The sequence below is a fragment of the Manis pentadactyla genome, chromosome 11, assembly GCF_030020395.1.
Source record: "Manis pentadactyla isolate mManPen7 chromosome 11, mManPen7.hap1, whole genome shotgun sequence".
NCBI classification, from domain to species: domain Eukaryota; kingdom Metazoa; phylum Chordata; class Mammalia; order Pholidota; family Manidae; genus Manis; species Manis pentadactyla.
In genome coordinates this window covers 112,625,827-112,642,915 of record NC_080029.1, presented here as the reverse complement: position 1 = coordinate 112,642,915, position 17,089 = coordinate 112,625,827, and the positions used below count along the sequence as shown (strand labels likewise).

The 17,089-nt window shown below is 39.7% G+C and overlaps 1 protein-coding gene across 4 annotated transcripts in view; it reads right to left on the bottom strand.

Annotated features, from left to right (window-relative positions):
- ZNF609 (zinc finger protein 609) overlaps positions 1-17,089 on the bottom strand; it is a 438,580-nt gene that overhangs the window by 403,330 nt on the left and 18,161 nt on the right. For 3 of the 4 annotated variants that reach the window (XM_057488886.1, XM_057488884.1, XM_057488885.1), the window contains exon 2: positions 3,807-4,680. The exons of the other annotated variant lie outside the window; for it this stretch is intronic. In XM_057488886.1, coding sequence (XP_057344869.1) covers positions 3,807-4,553 — 747 coding nt within the window. In that variant the 5' untranslated portion in view covers positions 4,554-4,680. The remainder of the gene's footprint in view (positions 1-3,806; positions 4,681-17,089) is intronic. 4 annotated transcript variants of the gene reach the window in all.

Sequence of the window (17,089 nt, the reverse complement as noted above, 5' to 3'; positions counted from 1 at the left end):
TTAATTAAGCTCAGGCTGCTTTGCAGTTAGAGAATGCATCTCTCTCCCACATAAATATCAACTTCTTTTTAATTTTCTCCATGTAGGAAAATACCTGAGGGCATTTGGCTTCAGAAAGCAAGGCTGAATGCTTTGCCATCAATAGCTGGGAAAGAACAGCTAGTGGAGCAGGAAGGTATAACAGAGAAAGCCTCAAATCAGAAGGAATCAAAGAGAACTGACCTTGGTTGGGCAATGAGAGATTGCAACACAAGAGAACTGAGCTGGAAGGCATAAACTGGGGCAGGAAAACAAAACCAAGGGCAAAGGAAGATGCTATTAGAACAAAGGATACAACAGCAAGCCTTATCAGAAGTTGAAAGAGCAAAGAGCATGCTTAACGGTTTTCGGTTTTCTTTGTATCCTAAACTAATGGAGGAAGTGGTAAATATATGCAGCATTCTGAAAGCAGCAGAAGCTACAATACAAGCAGGGGGAAAGCAGAGTGCAGTGTTCTTACCTTGCAACATCAAAAGCAGAAGCTGAAGACGCCAGGGGAGCTTCTGGTTGCAAACTTCTGGATCCTTTAGCCACTAGAGCCTACTGGTTACTTAATATGATTTGAGGGGGCAGGGGAATCTCCCAGTTTAAGCTCCGAGTCTGACAGAGTCTCTAAGAAAGAGAGTCTGCACACATATACCACTGCCCTCTGTGGTTTGTAAATTCTTTTTTTCTTGCCTGTCAAAGTGGCAACACAAGCACTAAGCTCAGGGACATTCAGACAGGCTCCTCCTCCCCACCTTCCCTTCCATCCCTAACTTAACAACCTATCAATCAAACCAAAGACAAGGGAACAAGCAGGAGCCGGAAGGCTCTGTCTTGTTTATTCTTCAATATTCCCTCCCCCATCTCTTCTGTTGGCAAGTAGTATGAGGCAGGAGTGTTCAATAACAAATCAGGGCAGCAGCAGTTGCTAAAATCCATCTCTAGTCTCCCTTTGAACTCTGGGAAATAGCACAGTGAGCCCTGCCGTAGGGAAGTGTGGTGGAGCAAAAGTGGGATCCCATGAAGGGAAACCCACATCTTTGGCTGACAGAAAATCCCCTCAGCCATCTACTGAGATACTATTTTGGTGAAAGAGAAGGTCCTGAGGTAGATAATTTGAATATTCATATCTCCCACATTAGCTAGTGGTAGACATGAGACAATTCTATCTTACACCACAAAATCCATTTGTCTTCTCTTCTACTTCCAGGGGTAGGTTAAGGGAGAGCCTCCACTCAAGACATTTTCCAAATTTTAGGAATTTTCCCTTTTCATGACAGTTTCCAGCTCAGAGTACGTAATTCCTAGATTATATCAAAACATCTGTTTTGCTGTTTTGATGCTGTTGGCTGTCCCCAAATGGAAACAACATTCCAAACCAGTTAAGCCATAGGCAAGCCCATATCTTGGAAAGAAAGTATTAAATAGGTTTTCAAAGGCTTAGTTTATAAGCTATAATACTAATCAAACACTGGTTGAGCACCTCTTATGCCCCAAACCTCTCTTGTTTTTCCAAAGTTGCTGCACTGAAAGATTACTGGCCTTCTTTTCCCTTAACTTGTGTGTCTTCCCCTCCTCCCATTCCAGAAGTGCTCTCTGCTGGCAGTGTTTTCATCTCCTAGCAACTTCCAAACATTTATTTAAATTATTTATTTCAATGGTCAAAGGCTTTATTAAAAGCAGAAGCCCAGAACCAGGCTGTTCAAAAGGGTTAAGTGAATGGGAAAAGAATTGAGAAAGCAGGTTCTCAAAGTAACATCAAACTGCACAGCAAATTTTCTCCTTCTAAAAGTACTTCCCAGCAATTTTATTCTTCTTCCAAAATCTGAAGTATAGCCTCTCTCCCTGTTCTCTCTCATTCCACTGTCCCAATCTCAGTCTCCTTCAAAGACAAGATTATAAAACAGCTACATTATTGAGGAGAAAAGCTCCATGGCACCAAGGTGTATTCTTAGCTGAATGTACTGCATCTTTCAGCCAGTCCCTGCACCTATAAGAGAAAATGGGTTCCATTTGCTTCTCTGTTGGAGACAATCATAGACATTTAGACTTAAGTCCAACATAAAGCTAAGCATTATTAATCCTTTTACCCACAGATTACTACTGGGCTTAGAAGACTGCAACATGAGTCAGGAGTTCTAAAGAGAAAGGAAAATGAAGAGCACTCTCAGAAGTGGCCACTTTTCAGCACAGGAAGAACAATGATTATGAACATGGATATATGGCAAGAGTTTACTGAAGCCAGATGTAGGGAACAGTTTAATGGACCTGGAACAGAAGCAAGAACTTCTGGTACTCCTAGGCCTCTTTAAAACAGTATTATCCATCTGTACCCCAGAGAAAATGGTAAATCACAGCCAGCACAGGATAAGCCATGCCAGTAACCAGCTGGAACTTCATTCTGCTGAGGTGGACTAAAGCATCTGCCACCTAAACACAGGCAGCCTCTCTGGCAGCTGTCACTGGTAAAAGGGAATGAACCACTGTGTTATTCGTGGAAGAAAATTCACAGCCCTGTTACCAGGGAAGGCCAGATGTTGCTAAGAGCTACAGATGTGCTAGAGGCAAAGACCAAAATACTTCCTGCAAAGAAAGAGCAAGCTACCACTGGAATCCAGGCACTGAGAGAGCACCACCACCCAAATATACATATCCAGCCTCTGTTTATTAATACTTACGTATGGAAACAGGTATTCCCTGTTGCAGCTGATGTAATTACAGAGAAATCAATTTATACTGCATCTGCTAGGATCAGCTGAAAGCACAGGGCAAGCAGAACACAGAGCAGAAAATCAAGAGCCAATGAACAGCTCATCACCAGGTGAGCTGTTTTGCAGGAAAATGTAAGCTGATGAACTTTAAGGCAGTCCAGGCTGACCCTTGACTCAAATCTACTCAGCCAGCCCTGCAAGCTCCATTTCCTGAGACATGAACTAAGATCATCTTCCCACAGGAGGATTGCCCCTCCTGAGGCTCCAGGCACTTGTCCTTCCAAGTTAAGCAGAAGGCAAGGTATCATTACACTATTTGGCAGCTTTTAAACCATAAGAACTTTGATTACCAATAGTTGAGGGAAGATATTTGGCCAAGAACTATACGTTTAATGGCCAAAGAATCTCTTTCAAGCCAAACTTTCATAGCCACAACACTAACTCATAAGGTCTGATAAAGTGCCTCATAGTATATAATCAGTACCTCCTACCCTCTTGTTTAACTGCCCCACACTGTGCCCCTTTGCTCTCTAGCAGCCACCAATAGAACACTTGTGTAGATATCATGCCGTGAAATGTATTTAACCCTTTTCTCTTCCAAAGACCCAGGAGCACCATTTATCCCAGTCAGAACTGCACAGAACGATTCTTCTTATAAACCATTCTTATTTCATATAACTTATCGAGTTTATCAATGACACTGAGGATGAAATGCCAGTCGAGCTGGGAACCACATAAAGGTTGATGATGCCAGCCTCCAGTGACAAGTCTCTGGGGTGGGACTATGACAAGCTGGGAGGTTCTCAACATGACACAGAATATTCATTCTGCCACGTAGCTGCCCCCAACAACAGATACTCTTCTCCAAAATGTCCAGGCCTGCTATTAATGAATCTGCAGGGAATCCTCTAATTTGAAATAAAACCATATTATCATTACCAGCTGCTCTGACCTTGTAATTGGTCATTACCCACAAACTAATGAGCCTCCCACAGAGTGCACACAGCATTTGGCAGTTAGTCTAGGGCCGTTCTGACTGGCACTGGGCAGCCAGATCTGGCCACCTCTTACCTTTTCAGACTTGACTTTCTTTAGCGGGCGACACTCATTCTCCCCTTCCTCTGGCTCCGGTTTAGCTCCCAAAGGATTGAGCGCTGCCCCAGGCTCAATAGCTATACTCCCGAGTGGCTCCACAGCTCCTGTATCCACCCCTGCACTTCCATCATACTGCCCACCCCGTCCTCCCAAGGGCACTGGCTGGAGGACCCCAGGATCCTTTTCTGAACAAGTCCCCACTCCTTCGCTTCTCTCCTTCTTGCTCTTAGATGAGCTGTTCTCCTTCTCTTTTTTGGAGCCGGCTATACTGCGGGATGCCTTAGCCGCCTTCTCTGAGCCCTTGGGAGCAATAGCAGCAACCAGGCTTCCTGAGTTGGCACCATCTCCTGAGCGTCCCTGTACCTCTTTCTTGCTAGCTGCCCCCTCACTTGGAGTGAACAGGGAAGTCCCTGGAGTGGGTTTGCTAGTGTCTTTGCCACTCTTATTCCTTTTGGATTTTGATTTGCCTTCCTTCCCTTGAGGACCTGGCACTGGGGTCACAAACTTGATGTTGTCTGGTAGTGTGGCCACAGCATTGGGAGCCGGTATCCCCACCTCCTTTGAGCCTGACATTTCCAGTTTCTGCTGGTCCTTTTCCAGATCGGCGTCCAGGTCAATGATGAGATTCCCTACTCCAATGTCCCATTCATCCCCACTGTCGTATGTCTCAACCGGGTTTGCATCCACTCCTTTCCCTCCGGAGGCTCCACTGCTCAAGGACATCTTAGAGTCAACGTCCCACCTCAAGATTCAAGGCTCTTCCTTGCCCCCAGCTTTCCTATTTTCAGCTTCAGCTATGTTCTCAGACCTGCCACATTGGTCAGTACATGCCCAGTGGACAACATCATTGCTGGAAAAAGAAAATTTAAAGAGCTGTTAAAGGAAACAATACAGGCAAGGAGACAGCCTGAAATAAACTCCCACACAAAACAGACCCTTCCTAGGCGGCTATCACATCACAATGGACAAGACAAGGTTCAAGTGTATTTCTAACCAAGTCACATCAGACCAAAGGGAAAATTAATTCCCACTCCATCTCCCCAAGGAAGAGTACAATATTTCCAATTGCCCGGAGAGTCTGTGGTAAGTCTTAACTAGGAATCCTCCGGAGTTAAGTTTCCCATTCCCAAGAGACTTATTTCTACTACCACTGCCAGCTGGCACTCCTCCCTCAAACAACAGAGGCCCTAGCACATCAGAGATTGAAGCTCTACCACAACTTGACTCACATCCCCTTTCTTCTTGAATTATCAGACACTCAGAACATGGAGTAGCAAAAGCTCCTAAAGCCCTCTATTAACAGGGCCTGGCCCTATAAAACATAATATAGATGCCTTGTCATTCAACTGTTGGAGGGGTAAAAGTCTAAATATGGGCAAGTAAGATTAAAAGAGAAAAGCAAGCAGAACTGGGAAAAATACATTAGGATAGGGGACAAAAACTGCAACTGATGAGACACCTAGAGGAAAGGACACAACCAATCATCGTAAGTTCAGTTAAATACACCTTATTAAGCCCCAGCTTTCAAATTCTGTAATTCCATGTGGCCTTTCCCATTTCCCACTAAATACCCACTTCATCATGAAGACACAAAAATAGGGAAAATTTTTTTACCCTATCAATAACTGAACACTACTAAAACTCCTAATAGCAGATTGGGGGTAGCTGCACATTCTTATATAAGACTGATGGTGCTGAACTGAGAAGGATCTCACAACGTAAAACAGAGAGTGGCTAAAAAAAAGGGGGGATGGTGGCAAAAAAGGAAATTTATCTCTCTCCTGTCTGCTGACTCATGAGACCCAGGGACTGTACCAGCTAGAACCTGGCAGCCAACATACACTGTCCAGGTACTACTTTATAATAAAGCCAAAGAGTTCCATTCTGGCTTATACCCCTATCAACCATCTCTCTATATCTGTTTACAAAGTAACCCCCAAAAGATAACAGAGTAGAAAGAGCAAACCAGTGGTGGCACAATGAATCCTACAAAATAAAATTTCCGACAGGCAAATGCTACAAAGAGTGCAGAGAAAAGACAAATTACAATTTTTCACCTACTCTCTCCAGACAGTGTCAAAGAACCAGGGTGCAGTTATAAGAGAAGATGTCATCCTAGAAGAGAACAGCTGTACCAATTGAATGCCTGCTAGCAGCTGAAATTTAAGAGAAAAAGATGTGCACATTAGTCTGCCATTTAGCTGTAGAACTGAGAAGAAAATATATCTTTTAGCCAAGTAGAGAGCTTAGTGCCAACAGCAGTCAACCACTGCTGGCTTCAAGTCTACACAGACCTTACTTCATAAAAGAATGAGCAAAAAGTGTGTGTGTCAGGGTTGACATAATGTAGGAACTATCAAAAAATGCCACCAATGAGGTAAAGAAGACATAAACCCAGAAGAGTCAGAGAAATGATACCTCTGAAAATGTTTAGAATTTTGAAAACATTTTTAATAAAATGTTTGGAATTCTAAACATTACACAAGAAGACTCGGCCTCTATGAAACAACTGTATAGAACATATTTGTTAATTCGTTCAAAAAATTTGTATCAATGTGCCAGACATTAAGCCAGGTGCTGAGAATATAACAGTGAATAAGACTGTGAATAAGGCAGTGAAACATGGTACTAAAAATAGTTCTATTATGGGGTCAGAAGACATTTCTAGAAAATTGGAATACCAGCTGAATTTGCACTATGAAGGTTTATTAAAGCATAGTTCTTCTCAACATCATAATTAATACCTCTGCAATCTTTGCAGTTGTGGCTAGGCTTAGAGCATAACCCACTTTTATCTAAGGCTTAACCACTTTCCTCCAGTTATATAATCGTCAGTATTTAATCTGACCCTTAAAACAACCCCATGTTTGTTAATTCCTGGAAAAACAATAAAACTTTCAAAAGAAGTTCCTCTTAAAAAAAACAAGACCAAAAAACACCTTTCTTTAGAATACAGGATGGTAATGGCAGGCTCTGGAGACTGTGGAGGAGGATGTAAAAGAAATATAAAGTACCTAAAAATGTTAGTGTCATTGAGAGGTCTTGACAGTAGCCTCTATGGAGCAGGATTAATGAAATGTGCCAGGAAGGAAGAGACAGCATTAAGCTTACAGGCTGAAATGAAAAGGTATGAACTTAGGGAAAAAAGAAAGGGTATTATTTTTTAAAAAAGGAACATGCAAGGAAACAAAAAGTGGAATACTAATTAAACTTCAAAGAGATCAAAAAAGCACAGACCTGGAACTGTGGAAAATGAATCAGTAAATAACAAGAAAACTTAAGATATTTTTCCAGAATGCAAAGGAAAAGGATAGCAAAAAGAGAATAATGAGGGAAATTGAGAGAAAGTCATTTAATAACACTGAAAACTGAAGAAGCAGCTAGAAAAATGGGAGGAAAGCAGCCCACAGAGACATAATAAATGAATACCATCTTGAGCGGAAAAAGATCTTGCGTGCAAATTGAAAGGTTCACTACTTTCTCAGCAAAATCAATTTAAAAAAACAAACTTGCACACATTCTGGCAAAATTTTTAAATTACAAAGGACAAAAACTGAGCCAACCTCAGACTGCACTGCAGTGTTAAAATGTTAAAAAGAGATAGAAAAATCTAGAGAATTTGAAGAGGGAAGGTTGTTAGTCAAGTCTTACGCTCGGTCAAGTTGTCATGTGTAAAGGCAACAGATGTAAAGTTATATAAGAACATATAGATGCTTGATTAAAACTATCTGAAGCACTAAAAACCAGTTCAGTGCAGTATAAATTTGAAAAGTTCTTGTAAACAAATACCAACTAAATTTTGTAATCTTCAAAGTAAATGCAACGCAGGCATTAAAAATTATTCCTAAGAAAGATATGAGCCAAAATTGCTTATAATAAATAACAGAACCTCAAAAAGTTCAGCCTAAACACCAGTAAGGAAAAACACTTCCTCAAATTTCTTGTCCCAATTCCGTATGTCATGGCAAATTGTTTTTTTTCTTTTCTAGTAAGACATACTGCCATTTCATTTTTTTTTAATTGTGCTTCTCCAACCCAAGGGTCCATCAGTCAATGAATGGATAACGAAAATATGGTACATATACACAATGGAATATTATTCAGCCATAAGAAGAAAACAAATCCTACCATTTGCAACAACATGGATGTAGCTAGAGGGCACTATGCTCAGTGAAGTAAGCCAGGAGGAGAAAGACAAGTACCAAATGATTTCCCTCATTTGTGGAGTCTAACAACAAAGCAAAATTGAAGGAACAAAACAGCAGCAGACTCACAGACTCCAAGAAGTGACTGGCAGTTACCAAAGGGAAGGGCTGGGGAGGGTGTGTGGGGTGGGAGGGAGAAGGGGATTAAGGGGCATTATGATTAGCACACATAGTGTAGGTGGCTCATGGGAAGGCAGAATAGCACAGAGAAGACAAGTAGTGACTCTACAGCATCTTATTACACTGAAGGCCAGTGACTGCAATGGGGTGTATGTGTGGGACTTGATAATATGGGTGAATGTTGTAAAAACCTTAATAAGATTGTATATCAATGATACCTTGATAAGAAAAAATAAATGTAAGAGACTTATCCAACAATGTAACCTGTGGTACTTTTAAGGTGGTGATTCAAAGAAATCAGCTGTAAATAAATATATTACAGTTGGTAAATATATATATTTGTGGGGTCAGAGGATCCTGAAATGGGTGAAGGTGGTCAAAAAGCACAAATTCCCAATTATAAGCTAAATAAGTCCTAAAGGATGCAATGTATACATGGGGACTATAGTTAAACCACACTGTATTGTATATCTGAAAGTTGCTAAGAGAGTGGATCTTAAAAGTTCTCATCACAAAAAAAAATTTGTAACTGTAATGATGGATGCTAACTAAACTTATTCTTGTAATTATTTCCCATATATACATATGTCAAATCATGTTGTATACCTTTAAGTAATACAATGTTGTATGTCAATTACATCTCAATAAACCATATTAACTAAAAAAAAAGTACTTCTTAAAAGAGAGCTCAAGATGGAAAGAATATCTGACAGTCTATGCTCATTTCCAGGTTCTACATCTTAAAGGAGAGATTAATTAAAAGAGGGATTGTCCAGAAGAGTAGGGTAAAAGACCAAGAAGCCATTTCTTAAAAGGGAAGGTTCTTAGAAACTTGTACCCACTGGTATGGAAAGAAGAGTACTGAAGGGACACAAGCCAATTGGCTTCAAATATATGATGGTTGCATTGTGGAAAGGAGAAACTCAGAAACAGGCCTAGGAGTGGAAGTTACATAAAGATAGATGTTTAACTTGGGAAAAAATTTAATAACCTGAAATTTCCACCAATGGCCGACAATGTTGAATAGAGCCATCACGGAAGAACTGAGGGGAAAAAGCATAATCACCTGTCAAGCAAATTACATAAAAATATCCTCTATATGTGGTAGGAGGTAGTCTGGATATGCCTATCGCCTTTCTCCCATCTATAATTCTATTAATGTACCTATCAAAAAGTGCTTTCCCTACTAGAAAACTACCCAGAATTTTGGAATGACCAGCATGCAAAGAAAACATATTCTGAGGATTGATACTCAGTGGCCCTGATGTTCTTTAGAGAGCCACTGTCCTCCTGTTTTTCAGAGTATTAAGAGTTTTCTTAAGTACTACTTTTCAACCAGGTGACTTTTCAGAAATCCAGCTTTCCAGGCCCAGCAGTTTTCACAGTAATTTTGGTAATACACTTCCAAAGATACACTGTAAAACTGCCAAGGATTTTTTAATCAGCCTGGCTGCAGCAGCCAAACCACTTCCCATCTGCTCCCTACAGCATCCCTGGCTTTATACCACTAATAATCAACTCTCTGACAGGTCATTGCAGAGATGTTTAACCCCAGGAGGTAGGGCAACTAACATACTAGCTGGAAATGAAAAGCACTGACCTCTTGCTTCCATGGCAGAAAAAATGCAGAATCGTAAGAACCAATACTTTACAGAGACCACAAGGCACTTGCCAATTTGCAAGAGATTTTGTAAATATTTTCCTCCCTTCTCTCCTTCTGCCTCACTGTACTCCACTTCCTTACTTAGGACCATGATTCACCAGACTGTGTAATTACCTGTCAGTACTACCATTTGTACTTTGTTCCTGTACCCGATCACCAAAGAACTCCTCTCTGCATGGATATGCTAAGGGACCAGTATAGGTCATGACAATCATTCCCCATAACCTGTACTGATAACAACAGAAGTTCGAATCCCAGTTTCCTTTATGGAACCCAACTGCATCTCTCAGACTCTCAGTCCACAAACTGGTTTTTAATCATCATCTTATGTCATTAATTGTTTTTTTTTTTAAGGCACATGGTGTATCACTTCATACCTCAGGCATAAACAAGAACTCTTTTCAAGAAGGCTAAAAATGAGGAAAAAAAAAAAAAGAGAGAGAAAAAGGCTAAGAATGAGATACTTCATGTGAAGTCTCTGCCCCTGCCCAGAGGACGTAAACAGCAACTGACCTTACTGATGTTCAAACATAAAAACACTACTTTTCTTTCTGCCCAGATAGAGGGCTTCAAAGAGAGAGGATCTCTTTAATTGCCAACAACCCACAGATAATCTGGTCTAAGTAGCAAACTGTCCAATGCTGTTCTTTTAAATTATTTTGTCCTCCCAAGAAAGGCAGGAAGTCTGAGAGACTTCCCAACAGTGAGAGGGCTGCTAAAGGGGCAAGGACTGCACAGATCTTATTGCTCAGGAGAAAGGACAGGTAGACAAAATTGTCCAGGTGCACTCTGCCCAGTAGGTTGGGAACTTTCACGATCTTCAGCAACTACAACCCCCTGGCTGCCTACGCAGATTTTAGGTCCCTCACCATGATACACAGCCTGCTGCGCCTTCCTCCAGGCCAGCCTGCACCTGGCTCACAAACTGGCACCTTGCCCTGGCATCAGGCCAGCCAGAGGGAAGCCCCACCTACAGCACCTACAAACCCAAAGCATAGAGGCTTATACCTGTGTGCTCAGCCCAGTGATTCTGGCAGTGGAGACAGGCATAGCAGCCACGAAGCAGGGAACAGCTCTTTCCTCCCCCCAGGCACCAACACCCCTGACATTACTCCAGGGGCTGAGCAGCTCCAGAGAATAGAGTTTCTGGACACTAGAAGGCGCCACATACAAAATGAAACATCAAAGGAACCTGGTTCAGAGCAAAATCATACATACGTCAGAAAGAGTCAAATGAAACCTATCGAATGAATCTTCCTGAAAGAGATTTCAAAATAAAAATCATGAACATACTCATGGAGGTAAAGAAAAATACTCAAGAACTCAGGAATGAATTCAGGTCAGAGATCCAATCATTACGGAACACAGTATCAGAAATGAAATATACAATGCAAGGTTTTAAAAGCAGATTAGAAACAGTGGAGGAGATGGTAAATGAAACAGAAATTAGAGAAGAGGAATACAAAGAAGCTGAGGCACAGAGAGAAAAAAGGACCTCTAAGAATGAAAGAATATTGAGAGAACTGTGACCAATCCAAATGGAATCGTATTAAAGGGGTACCAGAAGAAGAAAAAAGAGAAAAAGGGATAAAAAGTGTCTTTGAGGAGGTAATCACTGAAAACTTCCCCAATCTAGGGAAGGAGATAGTCTCTCAGGCCATGAAAGTACACAGATATCCCAACATAAGGGACCCAAGGAAGACAACACGAAGACATATAATAATTAAAATGGCAAAGATCAAGGATCAGGACAGACTATTAAAAGCAGCCAGAGAAATAAGATCACATACAAAGGAGAGCCCATCAGGCTATCATCAGACTTCTCAGGAGAAACCTTACAGGCCAGAAGGGAGTGGCATGATATATTTAATGCAATGAAGCAAAACGGCCATGAACCAAGAATACTTTATTCAGCAAGATTATCATTTAAATTTGAAGGAGGGATTAAACAACTTTCAGATAACCAAAGGTTAGAGAATTTACCTCCCACAAACCATCTCTACAGTCTATTTTGGAGGGACTGCTATAGATGGAAGTGTTCCTAAGGTTTAATAGCTGTCACCAGAGGTAAAAAAAAAAAAAAACCGTAAAGAAAGTAGAACAATTAATTTCTAAGCAAATGAAAATTAAATTAACTACCCCCAAAGTCAATCAAGGGATAGAGAAAGAGTACAGAATATGATACCTAATATATAAAGAATGGAGGAGGCAGAAAAAGGAGGAGAATAAAAGAACCTTTAGATTGTGTTTGTAATAGCATACTAAGTGAGTTAAATCAGACTATTAGATAGTAAGGAAGTTAACCTTGAACCTTTGGTAACCATGAATTTAAAGCCTGCAATGGCAATAAGTACATACCTATCAATAATCACCCTAAATGTAAATGGACTGAATGCACCAATCAAAAGACATAGAGTCACTGAATGGATAAAAAAACAGGACCCATCTATATGCTGCCTACAAGAGACTCACTTCAAACTGAAAGACATATACATACTAAAAGCAAAGGGATGGAAAAAGATATTTCATGCAACTAATAGGGAGAAAAAAGCAGGTGTTGTAGTACTTGTATCAGACAAAATAGAGTTCAAACAAAGAAAGTCACAAGGGACAAAGAAGGACATTACATAATGATAAAAGGGTCAGTCCATCAAGAAGATATAACTATTATAAATATATATATGCACCCAACACAGGATCACCTACCTATGTGAAACAAACACAAACAGAATTAAAAGGGGAAATAGAATGCAATGCATTCATTCTAGGAGACTTCAACACTCTGCTCACTCCAGAGGACAGATCAACCAGACAGAAAATAAGTAAGGGCTCAGAGGCACTGAACAACACACAGATGGACCTAATAGACATCTACAGAATTCAACACACAAATGCAGCAGCATACACATTCTTCTCAAGTGCACATGGAACATTTTCAATAATAGATCACATACTAGGCCACAAAAAGAGCCTCAGTAAATTAAAAAAGACTGAAATTGTACCACCCAATTTCTCAGATGACAAAGGTATAAATTAGAAATAAATTATACAAAGAAAATGAGAAATCCCACAAACACATAGAGGCTTCACAACATGCTCCTAAATAACCAATGGATCAATGACCAAATAAAAACAGAGATCAAGCACTATATGGAGACAAATGAAAACAATAATTCAACACTGCAAAATCTGTGGGATGCAGCAAAGGCCATGCTGAGAGGAAAGTATATTGCAATACAGGCCTACCTCAGGAAAGAAGAATTCCATATGAACAGTCTAAACACACAATTAACAAAACTAGAAAAAGAAGAACAAATGAGGCCCAAAGTCAGTAGAGGGAGGGACATAAAAAAGATTAGAGCAGAAATAAATAAAGTCGAGATGAATAAAATAAAAGAATCAATGAAAGCAAGAGCTGGTTTTTCGAGAAAATAAACAAAATAATTAAACCCCTAGCCAGACTTATCAAGAAAAAGAGAGAGTCTACTCACATAAACAGAATCAGAAATGAGAAGGAAAAATCACTACGGACACCACAAAAATACAAATAATTATTAGAGAATACTATGAAAAATTATATGCCAACAAACTGGATAACCAAGAAGAAATGGATAACTTTCTAGAAAAATACAACCTTCCAAGGCTGACCAAGAAACAGAAAATCTGAACAGACCAATTACCAGCAATGAAATTGAATTGGTAATCAAAAAACTACTATAGAAAAAAATCCCTGGACCAGATGGTTTCACTGATTTCACTGATGAATTTAAGCAAACAATTAGTGAAGACCTAATAGCCATCCTCCTTAAAAGTTTTCCAAAAAGTAGAAGAGGGAATACTTCCAAACTCAATCCATGAGGCCAGCATTCACTCTAATACGAAAACCAGGCAAAGACACCACAAAAAAAGAAAATTACAGAACAATATCCTTGATGAACATAGATGCAAAAATACTCAATAAAATATTCGCAAACCGAATTCAAAAATATATCAAAAAGGTCATCCACTGTGATCAAGTAGAATTTATTCCAGGGATGCAAGGATGGTACAACATTCAAAAATCCATTAACATCATCCACCACATCAACAAAAGGACAAAAACCACATGATCATCTCCATAGACACTGAAAAAGCATTCAACAAAATTCAACATCCATTCATGATAAAAACTCTCAACAAAATGGGTACAGAGGGCAAGTACTTCAACATAATAAAGGCCATATATGACAAACCCACAGCCAACATTATACTTAACAGCAAGAAGCTGAAAGCTTTTCCTTTAAGATCAGGAACAAGATAAGGATGCCCACTCGCCCCACTTTTATTCGACATAGTACTGGAGGTCCTAGCCATGGCAATCAGACAACACAAAGAAATAAAAGGCATCCAGATTGGCAAGGAAGAAGTTAAACTGTCCCTGTTTGCAGATGACATGATATTGTACATAAAAAACCCTAAAGAATCCACTCCCAAACTACTAGATCTAATATCTGAATTCAGCAAAGTTGCAGGATACAAAATTAGTACACATAAATCTGTGGCATTCCTATACACTAGCAGTGAACTAGGACAGGGAGAAATCAGGAATGCCAAACCATTCACAATTGCATCAAAAAGAATAAAATACCTAGGAATAAGCCTAACCATGGAAGTGAAAGACCTATACTCTGAAAAGTACAAGACACTCATCAAATAAATTAAAGAAGATACCAATAAATGGAAACACATCCCATGCTCATTGATAGGAAGAATTAATATTGTTAAAATGGCCACCCTACTTAAAGCAATCTACAGATTCACTGCAAACCCTATCAAAATACCAACAGCATTCTTCAACGAATTAGAGCTAATCATTCTAAAATTCATATGGAACCACCAAAGACCCCAAAAAGCCAAAACAATCCTGAGAAGGAAGAATAAAGCGGGGGGAGGAAGGGTTATGCTCCCCGACTTCAAGCTCTACTACAAAGCCATGGTAATCAAGACAATTTGGTACTGGCACAAGATCAGAACAATAGACCAATGGAACAGACTAGAGAGCCTAGATATAAACCCAACCATATATGGTCCATTAATATATGATAAAGGAGCTATGGACATACAACAGGGAAATGACAGCCTCTTCAACAGCTGGTGTTGGCAAAACTGGACAGGTTCATGCAAGAGAATGAAACTGGATTACTGTTTAACCCCATACACAAAAGCAAATTCAAAATGGATCAAAGACCTGAATGTTAAGTCATAAAATCATAAAACGCTTAGAAGACAACATAGGCAAAAAGCTCCTGAATATAAACATGAGCAACTTCTTCCTGAACGCACCTCCTCAAGCACAGGAAACAAAAGCAAAAATGAACTTATGGGACTACATCAAACTAAAAAGCTTCTGTATGGCAAAGGAAACCATCAACAGAACAAAAAGGCATCCTACAGTATGGAAGTATATATCTGTAAACAATATTTCTGACAAGGGGTTAACATCCAACATATATAAAGAACTCATATGCCTCAACACCCAAAAAGGAAATAACCTGATTAAAAAATGGGCAGAGGATATGAAGAAACAATTCTCCAAAGAAGAAATTCAGATGGCCAATAGACACATGAAAAGATGCTCCACATCACTAATTATCAGGGAAATGCAAATTAAAACCACAATGAGATATCACTTCAGATGAGTTAGGATGGCCAGCATGGAAAAGACCAAGAACAACAAATGCTGGCGAAGATGTGGAGAAAGGGGAACCCTCTTACACTGCCAGTAAGAATGTAAAGTAAGGTAGTTCAACCATTGTGGAAAGCAATATGGCAATTCCTCAAAAAACTAAAAATAGAAATACCATTTGACCCAGGAATCCCACTTCTAGGAATTTACCCAAAAAATACTAGTTCTATGATTCAAAAAGACATATGCAAACCTATGTTTATTGCAGCAGTATTTACAATAGCCAAGATATGGAAGCAACCTAAATGTCCATCAGTAGATGAACGGATAAAGAAGTGGTACATATACATAAAGGAATACTATTCAGCCATAAGAAAGAAACAACTACCATGTGCAACAACATGGATGGAGCTGGAGGATATTATGCTCAGTGAAATAAGCCATGTGGAGAAAGAAGAGTGCCAAATGATTTCCCTCATTTGTGGAGTACAACAACAAAGCAAAACTGAAGGAACAAAACAGCAGCAGACTCACAGACTCCAAGAAGGAACTAGCAGTTACCAAAGGGGAGGGGTGTGGGAGGGTGGGTGGGGAGGGAGGGAGAAGGGGATTGAGGGGTATTATGTTTAGTATACATGGTATGGGGGGGTCACAGGGAAGACAATGTAGCACAGAGAAGGCAAATAGTGATCTGTGGCATCTTACTATACTGATGGACAGTTACTGCAATTGGGTATGGGTGGGACTTGATAATATGGGTGAATGTAGTAACCACATTGTTTTTCATGTGACATTCATAAGAGTGTGTATCAATAATACTTTAATTAAAATATATATATATATATATAAAATTATTTTGCCCTCCCCTCTTATGGGTTTTGGATCAATCTTACAGGCTTTGGCTTGAGCAAGTAATAGTTCTTGTTAGATATATACTCAATTCTAGGAAGGTAGCATGGTATAGGATAAACAGCACTGAACTTAAAAGAGGTAAGATTTCTGAACTCAAACTTCCACTGATCTTAGGTAGCTTGCTAGCCAAGCTGCTTCATTAAATATTAATGTTCTCATTAAAAAATGGAGATAGAATCCATCATAGTTCTAGCATATTCTGAGGATATAAATCTGAAAAATAAAAGAGAACTCAAAAATATGAAACGACCCACATTTTCTTGTTACAATCTGGTGTCTGAACTTGAAAAGGAGAGTTTCATGGTTATACCTTGATACAGAGTATCTAAAGTACTCTTTTTAAAAAGGAAAAAATATTTTAAAAAATTTTTTGACAAATTCAATTACAAGTAGTACTGATACCGACTTGAGCTCTATGAACGAAAATGGCAATCCTTTCTTTCATGAACTTAGTGGCCTGGGTTTTCCCTTTAGGTAGTCCTACCTCCAGAGGTACTCCAAAACTACAGTATAGTGACAGAGAGACAGACAGGCACCACTTTACTTCAAAAGTCCCTCAGCGCCAAGGTACCAATCTCAAGGCTCAAGGTTTTAACATCAGAAGTATCTCTTTCCCACCTGTGCTAGTCCACTCACTAGGTTGTTGACCACACTGACAGGCCAGGCCTTCAAATCTAAATTGTGTGAGGTTCAC